The sequence below is a fragment of the Coregonus clupeaformis genome, unplaced genomic scaffold (genome assembly GCF_020615455.1).
Source record: "Coregonus clupeaformis isolate EN_2021a unplaced genomic scaffold, ASM2061545v1 scaf0448, whole genome shotgun sequence".
Lineage (NCBI taxonomy): Eukaryota > Metazoa > Chordata > Actinopteri > Salmoniformes > Salmonidae > Coregonus > Coregonus clupeaformis.
The window spans coordinates 26673-43972 of record NW_025533903.1 but is presented as its reverse complement, the minus strand read 5'-3'; the positions used below and the strand labels follow the sequence as shown (position 1 = coordinate 43972).

At 46.4% G+C, this 17300-nt stretch overlaps 1 protein-coding gene across 1 annotated transcript; it reads left to right on the top strand.

Moving 5' to 3' along the window:
- The first annotated feature begins 4869 nt into the window (after positions 1-4869).
- On the top strand, positions 4870-8610 carry LOC121582538 (G2/mitotic-specific cyclin-B1-like). The gene is made up of 9 exons (XM_041898411.2): positions 4870-4980; positions 5244-5378; positions 5469-5588; positions 5751-5933; positions 6041-6199; positions 7403-7639; positions 7720-7860; positions 8041-8151; positions 8281-8610. The coding sequence occupies exons 1-9, from the start codon at positions 4960-4962 to the stop codon at positions 8383-8385; spliced, it is 1212 nt and encodes a 403-aa protein (XP_041754345.2). The 5' UTR covers positions 4870-4959; the 3' UTR covers positions 8386-8610.
- Positions 8611-17300: the final 8690 nt, after the last annotated feature.

Genomic DNA, 17300 nt, shown 5'->3' with positions numbered 1-17300 from the left:
TGACGATACACAACTAATCTTCTCCTTTCCCCCTTCTGATAACCAGGTGGCGAATCGCATCTCTGCATGTCTGGCAGACATATCAGTATGGATGACGGATCACCACCTCAAGCTGAACCCTGGCAAGACGGAGCTGCTCTTCCTCCCGGGGAAGGACTGCCCTGCTCCATGATCTCGCCATCACGGTTGACAACTCCGCTGTGTCCTCCTCCCAGAGTGCGAAGAGCCTAGGCGTGACCCTGGACAACACCCTGTCGTTCTCCGCCAACATCAAGGCGGTGACCCGCTCCTGCAGGTTCATGCTCTACAACATTCGGAGAGTACGACCCTGCCTTACACAGGAAGCGGCACAGGTCCTAATCCAGGCACTTGTCATCTCCCGTCTGGACTACTGCAACTCGCTGTTGGCTGGCCTCCCTGCCTGTGCCATTAAACCCCTACAACTCATCCAGAATGCCGCAGCCCGTCTGGTGTTCAACCTTCCCAAGTTCTCTCACGTCACCCCCTCCTCCGCACACTCCACTGGCTTCCAGTTGAAGCTCGCATCCGCTACAAGACCATGGTGCTTGCCTATGGAGCAGTGAGGGGAACGGCACCTCTGTACCTTCGGGCTCTGATCAGTCCCTACACCCAAACGAGGGCATTGCGTTCATCCACCTCTGGCCTGCTGGCTCCCTTCCTCTGCGGAAGCATAGTTCCCGCTCAGCCCAGTCAAAACTGTTCGCTGCTCTGGCACCCCAATGGTGGAACAAGCTCCCTCACGACGCCAGGACAGCGGAGTCACTCACCACCTTCCGGAGACATTTGAAACCCCACCTCTTTAAGGAATACCTGGGATAGGATAAAGTAATCCTTCTACCCCCCCCAAAATTGTAAAGTGGTTATCCCACTGGCTATAGGGTGAACGCACCAATTTGTGAGTCGCTCTGGATAAGAGCGTCTGCTAAATGACGTAAATGTGCCCTTGAGCAAGGCACTTAACCCTAATTGCTCCTGTAAGTCGCTCTGGATAAGAGCGTCTGCTAAATGACTAAAATGTAAATGTAAAATGTAATTTTTATTGGCCAGTCGCGATCGACTGGTTGGTGACAACTGATCTATTGTGTCTGGGATGATTGTGTTGATGTGTGTCATGACCACCATTTCAAAGCACTTCATAATTACAGATGTGAGTGCTACAGGGCGAGTTATTTATGCAGGTTACCTTGGAGCTCTTGGGAACAGGGACAATGGTGGTCAGCTTGAAACATGTTGGGATTACAGACTGGTACAAGGAAAGATTGGAAATGTCTGTGAAGACACCTGCCAACTGGTCTGTGCATGCTTTGAGAAAGCGCTCTGGTTTAAAATGGCATTTAGCTCGTTTGGGAGTTCTGCATCACTGGGCAACTCATGGCTGGGTTTTCCTTTGTAATCTGTAATCATCTGCAAGCCCTGCCACATACGACGAACGTTGTAGCCGGTGTAATAGGAATCCACCTTTCTCCTATATTGTCCTTTTGCATGTTTGATGTCTTGGAGGTCGTAGCTCGATTTCCATGTCCCGTTCATTCTAAGCGGTAGCTCTAGCCTTTAGCCCAGCGCGGATATTGCCTGTATACCATGGTTTTTGGTTTGGATATGTTCCTATAGTCACTGTGGGGACGACATCGTCTATGCACTTATTGATGAAGCCCGTGATTGTTATGGTACATTGCTGAACGCTATCGGATGAATCCCGGAACATATCCCAGTCTGTATTAGCAAAACATCACTGGTACTTCCTGTTTGAGCTTTTGTTTGTAAACAGGAAGCAGGAGGATGGAGTCATGGTCAGATTTGTCAAAAGGAGGATGAGGGAGGGCCTTGTATGTGTTTCTGTGGGTAAAATAAAAGTGGTCTAGAGTTTTAGCGTGCCTAGTGGCGCAGGAGATGTGTTGGTAGAAGTGAGGTAGGATGGTTTTACGTTAACCTGCTTTAAAGTCTCCGCTCACCAGAAATGTTGCCTCTGGGTAAGCAGTTTCTTGTTTGTGTATGGCCCATACAGTTCGTTGAGTGCCAGAGTGATGTTGGCTTGTGGAGGAATGTAGACAGCAGTGATCCTTACCAATGAGAACTCTCTTGGTAGATAAAAAGGTCTGCAGCTTACCATGAGGTATTTTCTATATCAGGTGAGCAAAAGTTAGAGATTTCCACACTTGAAGCAGCACACCAGTTGTTATTTATGAAAAAACACATTCCACCTCCTTTCGATTTCCCCGAAGCTGCCGTCTGATCCTGCTGCTGCATGGAGAATCCACCGATAACTACGTGCATAGCGTCATCATCCAGCCACGTTTCAGGAAAACATATAATATTGCAGCTTTTCAAGTCTCTATGATAGGAGACTCTTGAACTAAGCTCATCCATTTTATTCTCGAGTGACTGGACATTTGCCAATTGAAGGGAGGGGAGTGCCTTTCAGTTCTCTTCTTCACCTTAATTTCACCAGGACTCCAAACAAACATTATCAAGAACGCCTAGCCCTAGCGTCACCATCTAAGTTAACTAGCAAGCTAGGCTGTTGGCTTATAAAAGATAAAAGAAAACTAAACTTGTTTTTATTAATTGCTCATACATTTAAATGGCTAGACAAATAGATGGCTAAAGTAGCCATCTAGCTAGGCTAATGTTGCTAACTAGCTAACCATGAGCTAGCTAGATAAGTGTACATTTAAAACTTGCCCAAGACAGTTCACAGAATTGTCAATTTAAACAACTTCAGCCAATTTATTAATTACAAAATGTTGCTAGCATTAGAAAGTTAATCCAGATTCTTACCTTTGCCTCGATTCGACAGTCTCGTCCAGATCATCATGGCCCTGGTGAGTGACGTGACGCTTGAGACAGGCATTTATAGTTCTGAATGATAGCTACATTAGCAGCTAATTAGCATTTCATGTTGGGGGGGGTAAATACAGTCTAATATATTGACAAAAGTCACCTTGTCCGAGAGAGATTTACACGGTTATCAAAATGTCACGCCAGGGTAAGCCTACACAAAACACAGTCCTTATTTGAAGTGTTTATAAAATCCACAATGGATCAAATGAATGGTTGGCAAACGGTTAGAACCATTTCTGTGTTTGACCACTTGGTTTTATGGGTATTATGACTCATACTTCTTCTTCTTCTTTGGTATTATGGCGGTCCATAAACAAATGTTATAGGTGCATGCCGTCACCTACCTTATTGGCTGTGTATCAGCCTACTATTCTGTAATATGAATTCATGATACTTTGTGAAAATAACCCTACACCCATTAAAACCTCAATCATTATTCCACTACTTTTGCCCTATCTGATCCTGCACCAGGCCAGCAGCCTGGGAGGACAGGACACTATTGTTCAAAACACCTTGTAACGCTTCTGCAGTAAAATCTCGTACACCCAAGTACTTCTCTGCAGCTGCCACAACAAAATCTATCCTCTGTGATTTTCATTCCATTCCTGCGGTACAGTTGACAACAATGGCCATGAACACCAAAAAAACAACCTTATTGAAGCACGTTATTCCTATCTCTCTTTATTAAACTCGTCCTACTCACAGGGATCCTTAGGATCCCTCACCCTGGACCCATCTTTTTTTCAAACAGAAATGTGCATCCTGTAGCACTAACTCCAAAAAGTTTTGGGACACTGTAAAGTCCATGGAGAATAAGAGCACCTCCTCCCAGCTACCCACTGCACTGAGGCTAGGAAACACTGTCACCACCGATAAATCTACGATAATCGAGAATTTCAATAAGCATTTTGCTACGGCTGGCCATGCTTTCCACCTGGCTACCCCTACCCCGGCCACCAGCTCTGCACCCTCCGCTGGCACGTGTATAACTACAACCACTTAGCAAGTCGGAAATTTCTAAATGTCCTAGTTCCGACTAGCACATGAACACGGCATTAACCATACTGTCTTTGGTAATATGGCGTTCACGTGCTAGTCGGAACTAAGAGACTTGTTTGTTGTCGTCGTAATGCAGCGTTAACAACAACTGGGACCTCGGAACTGGGAAATCTCTGACTTCCAACTTCAATGCATTCAAGACAACTGGGAACTCTCGAAAATTCGTTTTGAACGGTCATCCAACTCTGAATTCCAGGTCGGGAACTCATACCTCTTTCTAGAGCTCTGATATTCCAACCTGAATATCACTGACGTCATGATTCAACCTAGTTTTTTCCCCAAGTTCCTAGTTGTCTCGAAAGCACCATTACACATACACGTGCCACGTTCAACCAGTTAGCAAGTCGGACATTTCAGAGGGTCCATGATTTCCAGGATCTGTGGGACGTTACTACTCAATTAAAGTTTACATTTTAAATGGTTAAGGTAAGGGTTTCTGGTTAGGTCAGGGTTAGGGTAAGATTTAGGTTAGAGACGTCTGATCCCTGATAGCAAAAAACAATTTCGGAGTTTCCTAGTTCCAACTTCCGACTAGCACGTGAACGCAGCATTAAGACCATAAATACTCAAATAACAGTACAGTACAGTGTACACTTGTATTAGATAAAATACACCAGTACTGATGGAGTTACTTGTGGGCACACAGAAAAGTAAAGAAAAGCAGCTGCAAAAGCAAAGGTTTATAAGAATCTTTGGGGCATGTCATCTATATAGTAGCAAAAACCTCAACAAAATTGTACATGAACTGTAAACAAGTACAATAAAGTGATTTTGTTTTGAAGTGGACAACTTGTTTCTTATTTATAAGGAAGCGGAAGTCATTAAAAAAACTACTAGCTAAATCCTGTCATGTGATTACTGGTCGTCCTAGGAACGCATTCTAAGCAGCTGCGTATCATCCAATCAGATGGCAGCGCATTTGGAACGCAACGAATGAAATTCGAGTAAGCCAGGATTTAAACCACAGCGATTCACCTTTAGATATTGTGTGCAGTATTTCAGTGTATTCTCTTTCACTGAAACATCGGATCTTTCGAAATGGCTCAGCGTATGACCAGAGTAAGTTGTATTTTTCAGAATTGGTTTTGCATTAAGATATGTTTGGTTTAAAATAGCTTGTTGGGTTACGTTTGCATTTAGTTATATGCTTTAGTTTAGAGCTCAAATGTGGAGGAGTGAATCGCCTCGTGCCTCTGCAAAATGTTTGTCTTCTGCCTTTTCTGAAATTCTTGTTTACTCGTTCAGAATTCCATATCGTGTGTTCTATTTTTAATAATAAAACACGCTCTACAAGGCTTCCTTTTTTATTTGTGTTCCTGTAGAATCGCCTGGTTTCTTCAGAGAACCAAACTGCTCTGCCAGGCAAGGCAGTTCTGGGAACCAAGCCTACACTGAGACCACGAGCAGCGCTCGGCGAAATCGGAAATGTAGGAATCCCCAGACAGACTCTGAAAAAGGTGATTTGGTAAACTAAACTTCACAATGCATAGGTTGCAGGCTAACCTGCTTCTAGTACTAAAATACTGCGCTTCATTTTTATTCTACAGGATGCCAAGGCTGAACCCACAAAGGTGGTTGAGAGGAAGGCCAGCACACGGGTGCAGAAGGCCCCTGAGGTCCAACAACCAGAAAGAGTTGCTGTTGTCCCTGTTAAGCTGGAGGTTCAGGTGAGATTTCTGGGGCAAAGGGCAAGAATTTGGCTGCTTGTGATTTATTTGTAATCGCCTTCAATCTGCTCAACTCCATTCATGATTAACGTTAGACCTTGTTCACCACCATACCCCCATATTGAATACTAACGTTAATATGTTATTTTTTTTATCTGACAGGTTTTATCTGAGCCATTATCTCCCACACCAATGGAGACTTCTGGCTGTGCTCCCAATGAACTGTGCCAGGCCTTCTCTGATGTCTTACTTAATATTAAGGATGTGGATGCTGACGACTACGACAACCCCATGCTCTGCAGTGAATATGTGAAGGACATCTACAAATACCTCCAAAAACTTGAGGTTGGTGTATTATGTTTCTCAACTGAAAGCCACGTCCAGCAAATGTATTTTATTGTCCTGCATGTTCCTGTTGCTTACATGTCCCTCTGTGTCGTCTCCCCTCACAGGTTGATCAGGCTGTAAAACCCAAATATCTGGAGGGACAGGAAATTACAGGCAACATGCGTGCCATCCTCATTGATTGGCTCGTCCAGGTCCAAATCAAGTTCCGCCTGCTGCAGGAGACCATGTATATGACTGTGGGAATCATTGACCGCTTCCTTCAGGTAATAATTTCCTTGACCCACTATCCTAGCCATCCTGATCGGAAGTGACTGCAATGTAGCAGAAACGTCACCTAACCCACCAGTAAGCTTGCGCACTGACCACGTTTACATGTGCACAATATTCTGGATAGTAACTCATATCCCGCTTAAGGTCTTATTCGGGATAAGCTGTTTACGTGCACCTTTTGATATCCTGCTCACAAGTATCCATGAATACAGATTCCTAATTTTAAATTCATATAGGTTAAATGGAATGGTAACTGTAATATGGACACTGACTGTTGGCCTATAACCTCTCACATAATATATCTCTTGCAGAATTATGCATTTCTTGCAGTAAAATGATACACCAAGTATCACACACAAGTGGAGAAATATGATTTTCTTTCAGCAGCTATTGAGAATGCACATGTGACGTGTCATCTTTGACACTGTTATGCAAGCATACAGTATTTCAACCACATAAAATATGCACCCAAGACAACTGAAGTGTTATCAGAAATGTGTTCTCAGCTTTTAATGTCCTTAGCTGGGCAACCTGATTGGTCCTGTGCAAAATCTTCCCACTGTTTTGGCGTTATTGCGATTTCTCCCCGTCTGTAAACGATGTTGACTAGATTACTAATGCATTCTATCGATGTAAGACATTATTTTGGTGAGCACTACTTCATTTAGTTTTCTAGGGCAACACATTAAGACTGAGAAGCTGCATGTATCTAACTATAGTTGACAAACAACTGGCCTACCAAATGATGGCAATTATAAGCAGAAATTGTCTATATTAGGGCTGACAGTAGGCTATACGGTCCAGTATGGAGTATCAGCAAAATAAATAATGGCATATCTGAGCAGGTAGCTAGCTTAAAAAATAAAAGGGGGATTTTTGATGATCCAATGACAACCCCCATGATGTGCTAAACAGACTGCCGTAAACGGGATGAGATTTTTACGTGCCTCAGTATCCTGTCTAAGATCAGCATATCCGCGGCATCTTATCAGTTTTTCTCACAACCGGGATAAAAGCTTTTTTGGGTTATTGTAAACGGGGTGTGATTATGTGTAAACTGAATAATTGAGTATTCTGGCTAATAACGGGAAATTGGTGGGCAGACTTCAGATCAGGGGAGGGCAAGGAAATGGCTTGGACAATCACATAATTTAACCTATATTGTAAAATGTCCCGACTGACCCGCTCTCCAACAGGATAACCCAGTGCCCAAAAAACAGCTTCAGCTGGTTGGTGTGACTGCCATGTTCATTGCCTCCAAATACGAGGAGATGTACCCTCCAGAGATCGCAGACTTTGCATTTGTGACTGACCGGGCCTACACTACTGCCCAAATCAGGGACATGGAAATGAAGATCCTGAGGGTGCTGAAGTTCAGCTTTGGCCGCCCTCTCCCCCTCCAGTTCCTCAGAAGGGCCTCAAAGATTGGAGAGGTATACCAACCCCCTTCAACACATTTGTATTTCCTACATTCACACCAGTTATAGAATCAAAATGACTAATCTCTCTCCAGGTGACTGCTGAGCACCACACCCTGGCGAAGTACTTGGTGGAGCTCACCATGGTGGACTACGAGATGGTGCACTTCCCTCCCTCCCAGGTGGCCAGTGCAGCCTTCGCCCTCACCCTGAAGGTCTTCAACTGTGGTGAATGGGTAAGATGTCCTTCATAATTGCTGTTGAGATTTCTCTTTTCTGAGTGGCATCCACCATTTTTGAATTTGCTTATCTGGTCTCTGATCAGTGATTGTGGGGAAAGGAAGCCCTAGGTATATACCAGGTCACTGCTGCATCACTTTATCTTCTCACGTACTGCCTTTGTATCCTCTCCCCAGAGCTCCACACTGCAGCATTACATGAACTACACAGAAGACGCCCTGGTCCAGGTCATGCAGCACATAGCAAAAAATGTTGTGAAGGTGAACGAGGGACAAACTAAGCATATGGTGCGTAGAGGAACTGCCTTCTAATTAGTGAATGACATTTACTTAGTTTACAACTCTTTACATGCACCCAATGTTAAGACTTCAAGATCTTCTACAAAATGACCTGTCGCCCTAACTTTTCTTTTGCAGGCAGTTAAGAATAAGTACTCTAGTCAGAAGCAGATGAGAATCGCCACCATTTCACAGTTGAAGTCTTCGCTGATCAAGGACCTTGCAAAGCAACTTACCCTATGAGATGCCTGGCAGCACTGCTGATTGTTCTGTACAGAATGTATGTAACTTATGTGGTTTTAACAATTATGGGAGAAACATTGGTGTTGGGTAATGTACAGCTTGTTTAGCCCTTTCTAGTAATTAAATGCTTTGTCTTAAAGTAGTTTCGGTCTACCATCAATGTAATGTGTATATGATCAAGACTGTATATTCAAGTAATGCCAATAAACATTTTAACATTTTAAATTCCTTGTTTAGAATTGTGCTTTTCTTTATATGGACACTTCATCATTCATTTGAAGGGATTTGTATTGCACTACTTGGTCTTGTAACTGCTAGCCTCCACTAGAGGGAGGTAGTGCTTTGGTTATTGTCCTGTCTTGGTCAATGACTGTCTAGTGCTCTTCTAGAGTAGTTCTGACATGCCCACAACTTGCATGTGACATGCAGCTAATTTCCTTTATTGATGCATGCATGGCACACAAGATTTAGCTAGTTTGCTTTTGAGGAATGCAACTGCTTGTGACACTTGACGGGCTTAGCGGGGAAATTGCAATTCAGAGTTCATTACTGGTGTTCACATGCATTTAAGATACCCCAGCTGTTGAAAGCTCTTTGCTGGCTTCACATGTGGCTGTCCTGGCCCAGAAAAAGCTACTCTTTTTCAAGGCCTCCACTGCAGTCTTAAGGAGCTTCTGCAGCTATTCAGGTCAGATACATTCCACTGCTCATGCTGGGGCAACAAGTACTTAGTGGTGCCCCATTCTGGCTCCTGAGCCAAGTAGACATGTCTTTAAATGAACATGGGTCCATCACTTGTCAATGTGCAGTCATTTTCTTTTGTAACAGACTCATTTTCTTAGTGGATGGGCTTTGAAAACAAGGTGTCAACTGCATGATCTGATTCCGTAGTCTTAACTGTTCATAAATCCTAATTCCAAGTGGCTGTAGATTAAGCAGTCTAATTCCATTCATTTTCTAACAGTAAAATACACTTCCTACACACCCAGTTACTGTAACAGCCATTCTAATGAGTTTAGCCTACCCTTTGAACCCACAGATTCCAGTTTAGGAACAATGTCACCGGTCTTATTTCTGGCACTGCTTTTTGCTGTCGTGGATATTTTTACTAAGGGGCTCCATTGTAGACTAAGACCTACGTGACTATTCTCGGAATAGGAGGATCCCATTAAAAGAGGCAGATGCACAGGACTCATAACCCGTCCTGGAGCAAGCAAGCGGCGTCAACTACAATTGATAACATCAAGGCTAATAGACACTGCCCATCCACAGCTGCGGCCTGCAATGAGACCCACGAGGGGATTCGAAGACCTTATGCTGTTCAAGACCACCTGTCATCCCACAGAGGCCCCTCACTGTATCCATAATGATCATAGGCCATCAATACATCTGCTGACAGCTCTCAAACCGTTTGTTGGACAACAGCTTGGCAACATACTGTGATAAGCTGTCACCAAATGAGAAATATTTCAGTCATTTTATTATTTGGCATTCAACTTAGTTTACTGTACAGATCACATTGCCAGATCCTGATATTTTCTCTGTCCAAATTAACACCATTTTTATACCAAGCAACACTCACTGAAATATATATTTGTTGGAGAATTTAGAACACATGCAAAGTGGAGGAAAACAATTTCTAATGATCCCCTTTAGAAGACAATTAGGACCTCCGCTTATATATATATATATATTTTGCCTACCTGCTGTCATATGCAGAGGGGATGTGTTAAAGAGCATCTATAGGTTAATATTTTTTGCTCTACCTTCTGCTGCTCTTCATAGGGACAGATGATAATTAGTCTGTTACCCTGGAAAGCTGTGCTTTTAAACCCGGCTCATGCTGAGAACTCATGCTTGAAGGCTGAGGTCATGACTGGGCAGCAAGATCAGTTTACAAGACGGATTCCTTCTGTGGAGCTTGAAACCATATGGTTGAAGCAGCCTGGACCCCTGGATATTTGGCCTTTAGCTCTTTTGTGGACATTTCATGAAAAGCAGTTGTAGGGGAAAGTGGGGTAAGTGGGGTAAGAAACCATACAACATGTATAATTTTACCAAATTTAGGAAGAGGTCATCATTTCATGGAGTCTGTGAAGGAAGAAAACACATGGAAAAAGTGGTAAGCAGGTTCGGTAAAAAAACTAACAGATTTTCACCAAGTCAAATGAATTTATTGTGTTAGAGGTTTCATGATGCTTTTATCTAAACCAAAGTAGATAATTTAAAGATTTTTCTATACATCAGTTGGGGTCTCTATAAGCTTCAATATGAGGTCCTAAACCTAGCATGAACGTGAATTCTGATTATTTCCAGGGATACACAACATCCTGAAATATATGTGGATATCTTTGTTAGAAAGAATTTCCCTAGACGGAGTGATGCTGAATGTAAAAAATTGCTAAATTTACCCAAATCTCCCGTATGACATAGTGGAATAGCAGATCGAAAAAGATCAGAAATGAGATGAGTGACCACGCAACTGTAGTGTTGAATTACCTCTCACTCATTAACCTGTGTATTATTGTTTGAATAGTGAATAACAACCATATACCATATGTCAAAACTGGATTTATGATTTGTGAAGTTCACACTTGGAATGCCCCAGAATTACATCAAATTACACACTCTGATGAGATCTTAAAGACACTTTTGGGATAATCCTTTTTCAAACATATTCAATCAACACTAAGGCACAAAAACTAATGTCATATTCTATTTTTATTCAAGCCCTCCTCAATAAATGAATTCAAGAGTCAGGATTGAGGTCCAGAAAGAATGGAAAACTTGGCCTCAGAAACCCCTTTCAGATTTCTGAGATAAACTCCCCCAAAGTTGAATTGTCCAAGACCAGAGTCGAAAGTTTGGAAGTGTTTCTCAGTCTAAACATTATCCGGGATGGTCAGTGCACCCTTCAAAATGAGTCAATATACATTCTCAATTCACATCCACTGTGCATGTGTCTCAATTCAATAATGACAAAGTCAAACAAACACAGCCCCACAGAGGTGATGTTAGCGTTTCTGTGGGGTGCTAATAGGTACGCAGCTGGCAACCGGACTGAAGTTTCTGGGCCTGAAAGTGAAGCACAAATAAATACATTCATTTTCACAATTTATAGATTTAAAAAAAAATCTGTGTACTTCCTGAACTTTACCGACCTTTGCTGCTCAATGGCATGTGAAGGAAAGAAAGGCTCCTATTGTGGCCTGAACATTGGTCTGTTTCAACCAGGTGTGAAAAGGCATCAGTCCTTGGTTCATTCCAATTTACTGAGCAGAACTTTCCTCTGACCACGTAACCTCTCTGTGTTAGAATTGAACGGCAACAGCTCTTTCACCCTCTTTACCCAACCATGTTCATACCGTCACATTTGTTGAATAAATTGTACAACATTTATCCTTATACTGCACATTTTCTGACTAAACCAAACCCACTGTTTGTTTGTTGCATTTGCTCTAAGAACTGAGAACTTCCCAACTCATCTGACTTTGTAACACAACAGATAAATTGGTAACAAAGTATTTACATAGTTATTATCTTGTGAAAAATGGCTACGCTGTTATCATTGTATAAAGTTGATGATAGTGCCATGAACTTTATAATTGATCAGTCAAATCAGATCAATTGTAATATGCTTTGTTTCTCAATTTCTATCCATAAAAATGTGATACATTGGCACTGTGTTGCAATTGTGCTAATGCCTGTTTTGCAAGTTAACATGGCTGCGTTTACAAAGGCAATTTTTTCACTAATTGGTATTTTTACCAATCAGATCAGCTCTGAAAAAGATCTGCTGTGAAAAGATCTGATGTGATTGGTCAAAAGACCAATTAATGGAAAAAATATCAGAATTGGGCTGGCTGCCTGTGTAGATGCAGCCTATCTGTCACGGTTTCGGCCGAGGCTGCTCCTCCTCCTTGCTCGGGCAGGCTTCGGCGGTCGTCGTCCCCGGAGTACTAGCTATCACCGTTTGATGTTTTCGATGTTTGATTGGTTTTGTCTGATTGTGTACACCTGTTTCCTTTTTTGGTTGATTATGTCTCCTATAAGTTCTCGCTTTGTTAGTCATGTGTTGTGTGTTATTGTTCGCCTGTCTACTGGTGCGGCTCGTCATTTTGTATTTTGTTATATTCCGGTCGTCGCACTGTATTTGTTTTCGTGCGCCTTGGATATCCTGTGTTTTGCGCACTGTTGCGCATAGTCCGCCTCCTATGTTGTTGAGGCCAGGATCTGTTTATTTTGTGATCAGTAAAGTTGGTTAGTCTGACCTTCTGTGTCCTGCGTGTGACTCCTCCACCACATCCACATCAGCCGGCTCTGATAGAATAACACACCATATGGAGTCAGCAGGAGCAGCAGCAGCACCCAAGTCTTTGGAGGAGCGCGTCCGCGGGCAGGACGATCGGATCCATCAACTCGGGACTGCCCTGCAGGACGTAATTAACACTCTGCACCGATGGGAGATCAGAGGGGTACCCACGCCTCCGCCTACCCTACCATCACCATCGGTCAGTCCTCCCATCGGTGTTCCGGAACCCAGTGGGATTCGGCTCTCGCTCCCGAGGGCGTATGATGGCACTGCTGCCGGGTGTCAGGGGTTCCTCCTGCCGGTGCCCTCGGGACACGAGAGCATCTCCGCCCTCATCTCCTGTCTCACCGGCAAGGCGTTGGAGTGGGCCAACGCCGAATGGAGGAGGATAGACGCTGCTACCATCACCTACGCAGAGTTCTCCCGCCGCTTCAGGGCCGTGTTCGACCATCCACCTGAGGGGAAAGCGGCGGGGGAGCGTCTATTCTACCTCCGACGGGGGAAGAGGAGCGCACAGGAGTTCGCCCTGGAGTTCCAGACTCTAGCGGCGGATGCAGGGTGGAATGAGCGGGCCCTCATCGACCACTATCGATGTTGTCTACGGGAGGACGTCCGTCGAGAGTTGGCCTGCAGGGATGCCCACCTCACCTTCGACCAGCTGGTGGACATGTCCATCCGGCTTGACACCCTGCTGGCAACCAGCGGACGTTCCGAGTGGGGGTCGTCCATTCCACCCTCCAGCACCTCCGAGCCGAGCCCTATGGAGCTCGGAGGTGCTGGCGCTAGAGAGAGGAGGAGGAGGAGCCCGAGGGGGGCTGTCCCCTGCACCAACTGTGGCCGTGGAGGGCACACTGTGGCTAGGTGCTGGGGAGGGTCTCCTAGGGGAGAGGACAACAGGCAACGCACTGGGGAGTCATTCCAGGTGAGTAGGCGTCCCACTTACCCTAGCTCTCTGTTGTGCACGTCTGTTTACCTGTACATTTTCCACAGGTTGCACCTCATTCCCAGCATAAGGCGCTAGTAGATTCAGGCGCAGCTGGGAATTTTGTTGATCAACATTTTTGTTTAAAACTAGGAATTCCCCTTCTTCCTGTCGACGCCCCATTTCCTGTCCATGCTTTAGACAGCCGTCCATTGGGATCGGGGTTGATTAGGGAAGTCACCGCGCCACTTAGGATGAGGACGCAGGGGGGTCATGAGGAAACTATTCAGCTATATCTGATTGACTCTCCTGCGTATCCGGTGGTGTTGGGGCTTCCCTGGTTGATTACCCATAATCCTTCTATTTCGTGGCAACAGAGGGCTCTTAAGGAGTGGTCTGCCCAGTGTGTGGGGCGATGTCTAGGTGTTTCCGTGGGGGCGACCTCGGTGGAGAGTCCAAACCAGGTGCCCGCACTGCGCATTCCCCCTGAGTATGAGGATTTGGCAATCGTGTTCAGTAAATCGAGGGCGACGCAGTTGCCTCCTCCTAGGCAGGGGGATTGTGCGATAGATCTCCAGGCAGGAGCAGCGCTTCCACGGAGCCATGTGTATCCTCTGTCTCAAGAGGAGAAGAGAGCTATGGAGACTTACATAGCCGAATCTCTGAGACAAGGATACATACGGCCATCCACTTCCCCTGCGTCCTCAAGCTTCTTTTTTGTGAAGAAGAAGGATGGAGGTTTGCACCCGTGCATTGATTACCGTAGTCTCAATCAGATCACGGTGAAATACAGTTATCCACTCCCTCTGATTGCGACTATGACGGAGTCATTGCACGGGGCGCGTTTCTTCACAAAACTAGATCTCAGGAGCGCATACAACTTGGTGCGCATTAGAGGGGGCGATGAATGGAAGACAGCATTTAGTACCACCTCAGGTCATTACGAGTATCTCGTCATGCCATACGGGTTGATGAACGCTCCTTCAGTCTTCCAATCCTTCGTGGATGAGATCTTCAGGGAGATGCAGGGGCAGGGTGTGGTCGTGTACATAGATGACATTCTTGTGTACTCATCTACCCGAGCCGAGCATGTAGCCCTGGTGCGCCGAGTGTTGAGGAGGCTGTTGGAGCACGACCTGTATGTCAAGGCAGAGAAATGTCTGTTTTTCCAGGAGTCGATCTCCTTTTTGGGTTATCAGTTGTCTGCGTCAGGGGTGAAGATGGAGGTTGACCGAGTGTCAGCCGTGCATAATTGGCAAACTCCAACCACTGTTAAAGAGGTGCAGCAGTTTTTGGGGTTTGCAAATTACTACCGGAGGTTTATCCGGGGTTTTGGACAGGTGGCAGCTCCCATAACGTCTCTGTTGAAGGGGGGTCTGGTGCGTTTGCAGTGGTCAGCCGAGGCGGACAGGGCTTTTGGGAGACTGAAGGACCTGTTTACTTCGGCTCCGGTGCTGGCGCATCCGGATCCCGCTTTACCATTTCAGGTAGAGGTTGACGCGTCAGAGGCCGGTATTGGGGCCGTACTTTCGCAACGGTCCAGCACGCCACCTAAACTCCGCCCCTGTGCTTTTTACTCCAAAAAGCTCAGCCCGGCGGAGCGAAATTATGACGTAGGGGACAGGGAGCTGTTAGCCGTGGTACAGGCCCTAAAGGTGTGGAGGCATTGGCTTGAGGGGGCTCAACACCCTTTTTCTCATTTTGACTGACCACCGTAACCTGGAGTACATCCGGGCAGCTAGGAGATTGAACCCTTGCCAGGCGCGGTGGAACATGTTTTTTAGCCCGGGTTCGTATTTAAGATCACGTACATCCCTGGGTCCCAGAACGGTAAGGCAGACGCACTGTCTCGGCGGTATGACACAGAGGGAGAGGTCCGTTGAGCCCACTCCCATACTGCCGGAGTCTTGTCTGGTGGCACCGGTAGTGTGGGAGGTCGATGCTGAAATCGAGGGGGCGTTGCGTGCACCGACCCTAGTCCTCCACAGTGCCCGGTGGGTCGGACGTCACGTTCCGCTCGAGGTTCGGGATCGACTGATATATTGGGCTCACACGTCACCCTCCTCTGGACATCCTGGTATTGGCCGGACTGTGCACTGCCTTAGCGCTAAGTACTGGTGGCCAACGTTAGCCAGGGATGTGAGGGTTTATATCTCCTCCTGCTCGGTGTGCGCCCAGTGTAAGGCGCCTAGACACCTGCCCAGGGGAAAGTTACAACCCCTGCCCGTTCCACAACGACCATGGTCTCACCACTCGGTGGATTTCGTCACAGACCTTCCCCCCTCGCAGGGGAATACTACTATACTGGTCGTTGTGGATCGGTTCTCTAAGGCCTGCCGTCTGCTCCCAATGCCGGGTCTTCCTACTGCCCTACAGACCGCCGAAGCACTATTCACCCACGTTTTCCGGCACTACGGGGTACCCGAGGATATAGTGTCTGATCGAGGTCCCCAGTTTACCTCCAGAGTCTGGAGGGCGTTTATGGAGCGTTTGGGGGTCTCGGTGAGCCTGACCTCGGGTTACCACCCGGAGAGTAATGGGCAGGTGGAACGTGTGAACCAGGATGTGGGTAGGTTTCTTAGATCGTATTGCCAGGGCCGGCCGGAGGAGTGGGCGAGGTATGTCCCCTGGGCCGAGATGGCCCAGAACTCTCTCCGCCACTCCTCAACCAATCTAACCCCTTTCCAATGTGTGTTAGGTTACCAGCCGGTTCTGGCACCGTGGCAGCAGAGACAGATCGAGGCTCCTGCGGTGGATGAGTGGGTGCGGCGCTCGGAGGAGACGTGGAACACTGCACACGTCCACTTGCAGCGGGCCATCCGTCGTCAGAAAGTGAGCGCCGATCTCCACCACAGTGAGGGGCCGGTGTACGCACCTGGTGATCGAGTCTGGCTCTCTACCAGAAACCTGCCCCTCCACCTGCCCTGCCGGAAACTGGGTCGGCGGTTTGTGGGGCCTTTTAAAGTCCTGAGAAGATTGAACGAAACGAGGTGTCTTACAGGTTACAACTGCCTGATGATTATCGTATTAACCCCTCGTTCCATGTGTCTCTTCTCAGGCCGGTGGTAGTTGGTCCACTCCAGGACGATGAGATAAGAGAGACTCCTCCGCCCCCACTGGACATCGAGGGGGCTCCGGCGTACACAGTTCGGTCCATCTTGGATTCGAGACGTCGGATGGGGGGTCTCCAATATCTCGTGGAGTGGGAGGGGTACGGTCCGGAGGAACGGTGCTGGGTGCCGAGGAGAGATATCCTAGACCCGTCCCTCCTGACGGAGTTCCACCGTGGACAACCTACGCGCCCTGCTCCGCATCCTCCTGGTCGTCCCTGAGGCCGGGGTCGGCGCACGGCTGGTACCGCGCGTCCTCCTTGCTCGGGCAGGCTTCGGCGGTCGTCGTCCCCGGAGTACTAGCTATCACTGTTTGATGTTTTCGATGTTTGTTTGGTTTTGTCTGATTGTGTACACCTGTTTCCTTTTTTGGTTGATTATGTCTCCTATAAGTTCTCGCTTTGTTAGTCATGTGTTGTGTGTTATTGTTCGCCTGTCTACTGGTGCGGCTCGTCATTTTGTATTTTGTTATATTCCGGTCGTCGCACTGTATTTGTTTTCGTGCGCCTTGGATATCCTGTGTTTTGCGCACTGTTGCGCATAGTCCGCCTCCTATGTTGTTGAGGCCAGG